Below are 11,743 nucleotides of genomic sequence, written 5' to 3' on the forward strand. Positions count from 1 at the left end.
CTTCTGTTCCTTGTAAAATAATGGAGTCACTAGATTGCAGGATCATCTAGGCAAGACTGCATCAATAATTCAGACACAGCATGGGTTTGTTAAGGGAAAGTCTCTTTTCTGACAAATTTGATTGGTTATTCTGTGATGTGGTTACAAAGGAACTGGATGCAAAAAATAATTTTGATATCATATACTTACTTGGATTTCAGGAAAGCTTTTGACACTTGTGTATGGAAGACTACTGTACAAATTCTAGCAGAATGATATTAAGGGTAAATTGCTACAATAGATAAAAGGATGGTTGAGTGGGAGAAGACAGAGGGTGGTAATCAATGGGTGCTGCTCTTCGTGGACTAATATTATTAGTGGAGTCCCACAGGGTTTGGTGTTGGGTCCTCTGTTTTGTATATTTATCAGTGATATTGATGAAGGTATATCAGGCTAAGTGTCAAAGTTTGCAGATGATACAAAGGTTTGCAGGGTTGTTAATGGCAGTTTGCTACTGCAACAGGATCTAGAAAATTTGGGCAGATGGGCCGAGAAGTGGCAACTGTGAAATTCAACATTGACAAATGCAAAGTACTGCATATGGAGTACATCAGAGGTAACCCCAGAGAAATGTACCAACTGTGTGGTACTACACTTTAAGGTGGTAGAAAATGAAAGACCTGGGAGTAATGGTGCAGTCAGATATGAAGTTTTCTGAGCAATGCAGACAGACTGCCAGGCAGGTCATGGGGTTTTGTCAATGATATATAGGAATTTTGCTAGCAGGGAAAAGGAGGTGATTGTCCCTCTGTATAAGGGAATGGTCAGGCCAAGCCGTGAGTACTGCATACAGGTTTGGAGGCCTCATTTTAGGAAGGATGTAGATTTACTTGAGCGTGTACAGAGAAGGGCAACAAGATTGGTGATGGGAGTGAAGGGATCCTCTTACCAAGAGAGGCTTAAGTTCTGCAAATTGCAGTGGCTGGAGACTAGGCACCTGTGCGGTGATCTGATTGAGGTGTATAAGGCCTTGAATGGGTTGAGCACGCTGAATTCTGATGGGATCCTTCCACTTGTTCAGATTATGAACTTAAGGGGCATAAATTCAAATTAAGGAAAGATAGATGTAGAACAGATGTGTGGAAATTTGCCTTTAGCCAGTGGGTGGTTAATTGCTGGAACAAACTTCCATCTCTTGTTGTGGAAGTTGATAGGTTAAATAAAGGCTGCATAAGCTCATACACTTGCTTTCTTGCATCACATACCACTACTACTACTTTCTCTCTGCTTTCCTCTCAGTTACACAAAATTATCCTGTTCCCTGTTAGTTTGATAAACTTTTGGTATTCATCTCTCTCTAAATTTGTCATATGAATATAAGTGCAAAATACATCTTCAGCTCGAGCAGGATTGTCAACAGTTAAATCATTAATATCAAGTGGACCAATGTGATTCAACCCATTTACTTTTACTGTTAATATAAGTAAAGAAGTCTTTGCTGTTTTTCTTTATTATGAGAAGTCTGGCATTCTTTGCCAGAGACCTCATCTGCCTTGGCTTGCCTAACCTCCTTTGTGACTTAGTTACAGACTAGTTTATATCTGCCATAAGCCTCCGTAGCATCCCATGCATTTTTCTTCTCTGCCATGAGTCCCAATAATTTCTGACATCCATTTAGGTCTAATCCTTGAACAATATTTCTTTGTTGGTATGAAAAGCCTAGTAGCTTCTATGTTTATTTACCTCAATATTTCCCATTTAGAATTTCATTGGTAACATCATTAGTTGGTCTCCCTATATAGAATTTTAAAAATTGTGAGACAACTGTAAGCACCTTTTATGAAAACAAAAAACCTTCCCTTTTATCCTTGCAGGTAGTTACATCTTTAAGTAAATCCCACATCAATACACTATCACTGCCAACTAGTAGTTCTTTTATCTGCACTTTCTTATTGCATAAAGAATCACTGCTGTTAATCAGATCAAGATTATTGTTCTCTTATTGCCCCTCTCACATGCTGCTATAGAAAAGTCATCCAATTAATCCACAATTCTTGCGTGTGCATCCAACCCACAAGTTCCACTCGCTCTCTGGAAAGTTAATCCTCCATTATAAGACATTCCAATTTACTGGCCACGTTTTTTATGTATAGTTTTGTTGTACTTGTCAGTCATTCAGCCGATAACACATTCTTACTAATTTTTGTTTTTCCAGTGCTTATGTCACACCTAACTGGCTGTCCTGCCTTAAATTTCGTGCTCCTTAACAAGAGCATAACCCTCCTCCTGTGCTTTCTTGTATACATTGTACTCTCCGTATTGAAATTCTGCATCCCTTATATCTAAATGTTTTCTTGTTATCCCACTAAGTCTTTACATGTTGGTGTTCCCTGGCATGCTTCCACATGGGATGGGAGTCAGGGGGCAGCAGACCAGGTGTTCACTGCCCTCTGGCTGCAAAGTTGCCAGGTGCTGACATTCAACATCACACACAGAACTACACTCCAACACTTATTCACACTTACTGACTTTGGCTTGTTTGCTTTTCAGAAGCTACTGGGGTATATAGGAAAACCCTGGAGACCCCCTTGAAAAACAAGAATACCTTAAATCCCTTATCTGAGTGGCATCCCATCTCTGATATCTCCACAATGTCTGGATTTGATGACTTGACCAGCACTTCAAATTTATTTAGTATGCTCCTAGTACTGGTGTACATGCACATATCCTGCACCTGTTCTTACTCTTAGTCATTCTAACACAGTCCATGCATATCCTTGTTCCATTATGAACCACAGGCCTTAATCCCCAGTACCTTTTTTTCAGACTACTGCATGCTTTCAGTAAGCGCCTCCGTAGCCAGGTGGGAAGGAGCAGTAGTGCATATCACATGCTTCTTGATTAGACCGGGGTTCGAGCCCGTCGCCACCAAATACGGAGGATGCGGAAAAGTCAGGGAATGACCACCGCATATCCCGGAGCAATATGGCCTTAGTTGCTAATGCTCCTAAAAAACAACAGCATGCTTTCAGTAGACGCAGTGCAAGAATTGCTTTCACTTCTGCCTGCAGCTACTGTTCTATTAGTCTGCATATCCCCCAAGCTAGCAGTTTTCAGTCTTCCTTCTTTCTAACCTAATCCCCTAAGATTAGATTGAGCTTATGATTTTTCATTGGTCTTATGGAAATAAGACCCTATAGCAGACTATGGGTTCTCAAGCTGAGTTTTGAAGAAATCCAATATTCAGAACTGTTTAGGGCAGTAGTATACAAGGAATCCTAGAGGTTCTGCACTATGTTGTTGTTTTTTTAATTTTATTATATATAAATGTTTTTAATGAATTACTGTTATCTGGCAATAGTGTTATGGTTTGTGGAAGACTGATATGCATAAATTTTTTATTATTTGAAAATATTTTTTAGTTGTCTTGTACAACCCTGTTGTACACTTTTTTTTTTTTTTTTTTTTTTTTTTTTGTCACTGAATTCAGTTTATTCAAACTGATAACTCGTAATATAAATTAATTGCAATTTTTTTTTTTTTTTTTTTTTCCCTTTTTTTAAAGGACCTTATTACTGTGGAGTGGGTGCCAACAAGGTATATGGTAGGGATATTGTTGAAGCCCATTACAGAGCATGCATGTATGCTGGAATTAGCATTGCAGGTACTAATGCTGAAGTAATGCCTGCTCAGGTAAGGTGTTTGTGTGGTTTTTTTTTAATATTTGAGACCTTTTTTGTCTTAAAATTCTTTCTAGACTTACTTACTTATCTCAATAAATGTATAAGTATGCATAATACAGAAAGCATCTTATTCATAATTCCAAATAAAATAACTTCAAATAATCATTTTGCATACTTGCCAACTTAATTTTAGAGTAGCTTCTTCTATTGTCCATGTTTGACTTTGAAAATCTAGTTAGATAGATGACTGTGTTTCTATTTAGTATAGAATACAGCATATACAGAACATGCTATTTGGGTTTGTCCCGGCTTGTTAGACAGTGGTACCTTCCATTTCTTTTGCTATGGTTCTTTTCAAATATATGAAAAAATGTCTTAACCTGCTCGGCATCATTACGAAGATGCTTTTATTTGCTTACACCTGCCACTTGAGCAGCTTCTTAGTCTTGTACACTACTTTGTTCAGTTCTCACATCTTGGATGCTTCTCATAACAATTTCAAATGAAACACTTTGCACACATTTTTACATCAATGCCATTTATTTCCAATTTTGTCCCACAAAATGTAGAGGTATAATGGAACAAGTCGAATCTTCTACACCCCTCCCGTAATTATAATAACATAATGCACTGATCAAAATCTAATCAGGAAATGATTATGTAATTATTTACCTGCACATTTGTAGTGAAATAATTGCCTTGCCCACTTGTACCAAGTCACCTGAACCCCTATTCTCCCACTGGCTTGAATAAATATCACCAGGAGTGTGTGTGTGTGTCCTTGCACACAAAATGGAATGTTGTGTTTTTTGTTTTTTTTCTCTGCCCTAGGAAACATTCCATTTCATAGGTAACAGAACATGCCAAATTAAAAATACTTCTATGTAACACCCTACAAGTTTTTCATTACTGTTACTTTGTTTTTGGGGTTGGCATATTTTATAGAAAAGGTTTGGTTTTATGGTTGCTAGAAGTATAAATTCCATGTGACAATCTTTTCAAAAAGGGAACAGAATTGGATGTAAAAATAAAATTTAGTTTTGGTTTTCAAATACAGAAAATTGTTTGAAAACAGTCAACACAATGACTGTTGCAGTATTAACAAAAATGTGTTAATGTTATAAATATTTGGAGTTCTTTCCCAGCAAAAAAAATTCTTGTAATTAGCTGAATGTCTGTGCACTTCAATTTCCCAACTGCAATAATCACTTCATGAAGTATTACATATAAACTAATTTTTATTTTGCTTCTGCATTTTAATCACCAGATTAGATGATAATTTTAATAAGTTGAGTCTTTCTGCTACCTTAAATTTAAGTAGGCCATAATTATATCCAAGGTTTTCATTAGTAGGATGCAACTTCTCTTGATAAGGCTGTGCAAACTGTATTTGCTCAAATATCAGATGCTCATGTGACTGTACCTCAATTTCAGGTTTTCTGCAGTGCTACCACAATGTTTCCTAGCATGTGGGCCATACTTGATAAAACTTCTGAAACCAGGAAAAACTCACTCACATAAATGTCCAGTTCTCAATGTTCTTGAGAGCCAGCAGTCTGCAGTGAGGGTCTTTCACTTCTTGTGTTGAATTGTTGACTCATTTTGGATACAATCTACTCAAAACTAAATGCAGAAAAAAAAAAAAAAGTTATGTACAATTGTGACAAAGAGAAAACAAAGCAAGTCTTGTGAACTAGGATGCTGGTTTAAACATATGTTCATTTGTTTCTACCATCCTGTGAAGAACTATCCCACAAATATTTTAACGTGAATAACCATTTATTGTTATATGCTCTGAAAATGTATGAATTATTTACTGAAATTAAAAAATATATATAATCCCCCCCCCCTTGGAAAAACTCCATTTTGGAAACTTCTATTTGGAATAACTAAAAGATCAGGTAACTATTGAAACAATCAATGATTTCAAAACTGTAAATGTTCTTGTTTATACTCCAGCATGACCACCAGATCAGTGGAGTTTTACAATAAATCATCAATACAAACATTAATCGTATTTAGCAGTCATGGGTTTGAACCCTGGTCCACTCAAAGAACACTTGCTACTGCACTCGTTCTCCTGACCACTCTGCTACGAATAGCAGCAAATTAAATTTATTGGCATTTATATTTTTATGTATACATAGAAAGTCATTTACCACATTAGTACCAGGAAGTTTCTATTAGTAAAAGGAATCAGATGTGCATTATTAACAAATGAACATTTTTATAATATAGTTAAGAAATAATGTGTGGTTGGTTAAGTTCCAATCATGTGTGAAACTACACACGATTGATAAAAAAGAAATACAGGTTAGCACACTAAATATTACCCTCAATCTTAGTAATGACCCTAAAAGGGAAAGAAAGAAAACATTAGGATTCACCTGTTGCAGAGCCAGTGGGAAACTCCACTAAAAGCAGGGTGACAGAGGTTTATGTATAATCTATTATGTAGCACAGAGTGAAATGGAAACTAAAATAAATGACAGGTTTAATGTTAAATAGCAAAACAGAATATGTTAAATATATACAGTACAAAAAGCTTTTGGTTATTTATGGTAACCTTTATCAGTTGAACTGAATGCTTAGGAATGTAGAACTTCAGAGTGTGTAGTACCAGTCATGCACAGTAAACTGTGTGAAATAACTAATTGTTTGAAGTTGAAGCCTGTAGTTGTGATGTATGTGAATGTTGCCAATGTTTGTTTGTCATTAGAACGGTTGCCTCAGTAATAGGGTGGATCTCTCTCTCTCTCTCTCTCTCTCTCTCTCTCTCTCTCTCTCTCTCTCTCTCGACAAATATTGTTAAATTTTATCCTACCTTTTATCTTTCTGGACCTGTTCCTTCCCTACTTATGCATCTCTATAATTGTCCACTCTTGAACAACTACACAGGATCTTTCCATCCTGTGGGATAGGACCTATCCCACTCCTGTCCAATTCTGCCATGTCCCCTCCCATTTTCTCCTTCCTCTCAAAACCACCCTTAATCCTAGCTTCCCTATTTTTCACTGACCTAATCCTGCTTGGACTTGCTTACCTTGCTCTTTATTCTCAACACAGCAAGTTCCCTTGCTGTGTTCGTGTTCCACTGATATTTTTTTTCCACTGCCAAGGACTCTGACACTGCACTGTTTTCCATTCTGGGTCTTGAACCACCCACTTCTTGTTCCACCCTGATCTATTCCTCCTCCCTTGGTTGATGCCTTTGCCTCATGTCCACCTGTCTTCATCTATCTTTCCCCCCTACTAATTCTATATCACTGCATTCTTCTCAAGAAATCTTTATTTATTTTGGTGGATGCCTCCCATCTCACATCCACCACTTATCTTTACTCCTCCCTCTCTTTCAACCATAATTCTATATTTCTTGGCTGACCCAAGCAAGTCGGGTAAGCCCATCAGATTGTGTACACATTGTACTCGTATCCCCCATGTTCAAATTATCCATTCCTTTTGTCTAAGTGACACCACATCTCTGATATTCCCCACAATGTCTGTATGTGATGACATAATCAGTACTTCAAATTTATTTATTATTGCTCCTAGCATTAGTCTACATGCACCTTTTTTCTTACCCTTAATTACCCTAACACAGCCAATGTATACTTGTTCCATGATGACCCACAGCAGGGTTTGAAATCCCCAACACCTTGCTTTCCAGACTGCTGCATGTTCCAATAGAAGCACTTGGAAAGAAATTGCAACATTTTTCATGGTTTTAAAATGTCATATGATATTTGAACTTAAAGCTGATAGGCAGCCTGAATAATGTTTTTAACAGGGAAGTTTTGCCATCTTTGGTTGGAAAAGATTACATGTTCATCAATATCTTATTATTGTATTCATCTTCAAAGTGCTTTTATAACTCTTATCCTACTTTGTGATAAAGTCTTTCAGTGTTCTTCAGCAATGATTTCTGTACTCAAGGCTGATTTATTCAAGAAAAATTAATTTTATAAATTATAAAAATGTGATATTTTAAAAATATTTTTATTTATAACAGAAAAAATAAACTTTGTATGTTCACCCAAAACATCACCTACTTTAAAAAAAAAAAAAAAATCATCCCCTAGACAAGAAATTGCCTAGGGGATTTTAACTTTTGTTAGCCTATCATGGAACTTCTAGATCCTACCTTGTATTTAAAACGCATGCTGACCTTAAACGTTTTTACCCTAAATTTATTTTGTTCACATATGGTGGTAAAATGTAAAGTAAATTTTTAATTTACTTTAACATTTAAGTGCTATTATGTTATCTGCTATATGTGTGTATATTATTACAGTGGGAATTCCAAGTTGGGCCATGTGAAGGTGTGAATATTGGAGATGACCTCTGGATGGCCAGGTTTCTGCTTCATAGAGTAGCTGAAGATTTTGGTGTGGTTGTGTCATTTGATCCCAAGCCAATTCCTGGAGATTGGAATGGTGCTGGTGCGCACACAAATTTCAGTACAAAAGCTATGCGGGAAGAGAATGGATTGCAGTAAGTAATTAAATTATAAACTGTCATGCAAGTTCCTTTTGTAAAAGTGTTCTTTTGAGGTATATCAATTAAAACTAATGTAGGTGTATAGTGAATTCCAGTAGCAGCATCAAACTTAATTGTGCTATGATTAGCTTCTCTGCCAATCTACACTGAAATAAAATTTTTGAATTTTCTTTGCTGAGGACTTCATTGAAATGCTGTAGTTTTACCATTTATAGTTCCATTTGTATTATAAGTTTAATGTAATGGCCTGTGTAGAGAAGATCTGAAATTTAAATCTTAAGACAAAAAAAAAAACTGGCTGTCTTCAGAGCTGAAAACAGCCAGTTTTCCTTCTAGATTTCATCTAAATATAGTCAACTCTTTCTAAATCTTATAGAGGCAAACTTTTTAAAGAGCACCATAAGTGGGATTCCCTTTCAGATTTCAATGTTTTAGTAGACTTTTTTTTTTTTTTTTTCTGTTGCTGAAAATAATTTAAAGATGCTTTTTTTATCAATGTCATGTTGAATGAACACACAGTACTAATTATTCTTTCATCTGTGAAAGTGGATGAACAAAACAATGCAATGATAAATGGCTACACAGAGTTGTTCTAATGGATGGAATTCAAACATTGAGTTAAATGTGGTATGAAAGATTCTGTACTGAAAGACTGTTATGAAGTGAACAAACTGCAACTTAAGATTCCTAGCCTTATCTACCATCCCTTTCTCTAAACTAAAACCAAGGGTGAAAATGAATTAATAAAAGGTACTTACAAAGTATGAATAATGTGTGTTATACAACTATATGGGAATGATATTTGTTCAGGAGCAGATTTCAGAAAAGTACTTGGGAAAAGTGCAAACCCTCTTTCCCTCCTACATTCTTTGACACCATTAAGCACTTTTTTTGCTTCAAATGTATTTAAAGTTTGTAAGACTAAATAGTTGAGTAAACTAAATGCTCATTGCATCTTTACTCTTTCTTGGATAGCACATACAAAGAGACATTTTAAAGTACGTCTGCAAGATGTGTGCGTGTAAACTTGCTTCTAGCCAAAGAAGTTGAATGTTGAAATCAACTTCCTTGTGTTGCAGACAACCATTTGAATAAATTTAATTGAGGATGGGACAAATTATTAGAAGGGAGATTGTGTGTGGGCATGCTATATTCCTGAGCTTGTCCTTTAATTTTTCCACTGCTAATATTAAACCCATTTAACTAATCTTCCAACCTTTCTATATGCTTATATTATATGTTTGATTAATGTAATATGGTCTTGCCATTGCCTCCTTTTTGTTTCTCTTAACGTATTTCTGAATATTCTAATTTTTGATCATGTCATTTATTTCTTACTTGGCTCTAATAGGTTAAAATATGCTTAAATGTTATAAACAGCTAATTTGATCTTTTGGCTGATTTTTATCATTTACTTCAAATGAACCTGACTGGCTTTATGCTCCTGCTTAACTTATTCTGCTTATTCCCATATCTTATCTTCATTGAAGACTGTTCCCAGATGCACCAAATTAATAACTTGTTCTAATTTTTTGGTTCTTTAGTCTCTACTTCTAAATTTTTTTTTTTTTTTTTTTTTTTCCTAGACTCACTCAATTTCCACCCCTCCCACACACACACCCCACCCCAAGGTCCTTTCTAGCTCAACAATAGATATATATATAAATTTAAAAAAAAATTAATTCTATTTTGCATGACTAGAGTACTTTGTTAAATTAAGAATATTTGTAAAAATTGGTTATAAGAAAATTCTTCAAGTCTGACTTTAACTATTGGAATAGATTGTAAACTAATCTGGTATTGTTACCAGTGGCTACAGACTTTTTTAAATTATTCTAACAGAAAGTTTAAATACTTCATGTATATTTGAAAATTCAGCACTTTGTCTTGTAGTCCTTAATTTTAATGAGCAACTCTGTCAAAATAGTTAATTTTTTTTTGACTGTCTATTTTCTTCAAAGTAATTAAGTTTGAATAAATTCAAGCTATCACAATGACTGAACAACTCCTACCTTGCAACTTCTCTTTGAACATCTGTTTTCATTAACTATAGAAGCCTTACTGGTAATTTTATTTCTCATTGATATTTTTTGTTTCAGGCAAGAAAGAGTTCCAAACTGCTAACATCTTGCTAAAATCATTCTTTAATGCACAAATTCCTTAAATAACACAAAGGACTAATCTAAATAAATATATTATCATTCTTAGATAACTAACAAAAAAATTTAGTTCAGAATTCAAAGAACATAATATGTTAATTTCAAGTTTCAAAAATAAGTTGTTTGGTTTTTTTTTTTTTTTTTTTTTCCCCTTAAAGTTTATTACTTTAAAGAAAAAATATTATTGGTGATGAATAACTAAAATTTTACTATAATTTAGTAACATTCACATAATAACTAATATTTAGTTTTTACATTACATTTTGTCTTTAAAATGACTTTCAAATTTCCAGAGAAATTGAAAAGGCCATTGAAAAGTTGTCTCGATGTCATGCTCGTCACATTAAAGCCTATGATCCCAAAGAAGGCAAAGACAATGAACGAAGGCTTACAGGTGCACATGAAACATCAAATATTGATGATTTTTCAGCTGGAGTTGCTAACCGCGGTGCAAGCATCAGAATACCACGTCAGGTAGCTGAGGAAAGAAAAGGTTATCTTGAAGATCGTAGACCTGCCGCAAACTGTGATCCATATTCTGTATCTGAAGTTTTAGTACGAACCGTATGTCTGGAATAAATTTTCTAGATTTTACAAGATCACTGGCATTGCCATATGTAAATGTAACATTTTTATCATGGTGTCTGTAATGTTTTTATCATTGTAATTTTCATTCCATTTTTTTGTGGCAATATTTTTGTGATAAATTTTAAATTGAGTGTAAAAGGTGTTAGTAATCAAGACTTTTTAGGTGTATACGATGAGTAGAAATTTTCATATGTACCTGACATGTTTAAGTAAAACATCACCAGGAACACTTGTAATGTAATTTTTTTTTTCTCCCCCTCTATTGTGAAGCTCATAAATCCGTATAAAAATAAAGATTATTCCTCTTACCATGTTTTAATGATTAATATGGTTAATTAGCAATTTGATTTTCCTTCCTTTCATGAACACACACTTGAGACTAGCTTTAACTTGATATAATCATTATCTTTTAATGATTCTGATATAAAAATTGAGTAATTCTACTTGCCTGCTTAGTACAAGATTCTGTAACATTTTAAAGTGCTTAATAGTTGCATAAACATGCAATGAATTTGGAAGACAAATTAAGGTTTAAATTGCTACTAAGTGCCTATGGTAATTTTATTCTTAAAATTGCTATCATAGTTTGTAGATATAAATTCATTTCTAAAGAAAATATAGACTTAATAGTCAAAAATAAAAAAAACTGAGCAGAACTTTAAGTAATTTGAGATATACATCTGGGCCATAGATAATTCTGTCATAAGATGGTTCCCAACAGGGCCACTGTGACCCTATGTGCCACCAGTAAGCGAAATCAAATTTGCCACCCCTAAATATTTGAATTTAAAAAAAAAAACGAGTAAATAAAATTTGTATTCATTTATTGAAAAAGAA

The 11,743-nt window shown here is 34.5% G+C and overlaps 1 protein-coding gene across 2 annotated transcripts in view; it reads left to right on the forward strand.

Moving 5' to 3' along the window:
- The window catches only part of LOC150087775 (glutamine synthetase-like), a 38,642-nt gene extending 27,490 nt beyond the window's left edge, over positions 1-11,152 (forward strand). Inside the window, exons 5-7 of one of the 2 annotated variants that reach the window (XM_090369198.1) lie at positions 3,545-3,672; positions 7,954-8,153; positions 10,612-11,152. In XM_090369198.1, the coding sequence (XP_090225324.1) occupies positions 3,545-3,672; positions 7,954-8,153; positions 10,612-10,897 (614 nt within the window). In that variant the 3' untranslated portion in view covers positions 10,898-11,152. The remainder of the gene's footprint in view (positions 1-3,544; positions 3,673-7,953; positions 8,154-10,611) is intronic. The other variant, XM_090369197.1, reaches the window with a different exon arrangement.
- Positions 11,153-11,743: the final 591 nt, after the last annotated feature.

The sequence above is a fragment of the Mastigoproctus giganteus genome, chromosome 3, assembly GCF_048544385.1.
Source record: "Mastigoproctus giganteus isolate SK-2022 chromosome 3, ASM4854438v1, whole genome shotgun sequence".
Lineage (NCBI taxonomy): Eukaryota > Metazoa > Arthropoda > Arachnida > Uropygi > Thelyphonidae > Mastigoproctus > Mastigoproctus giganteus.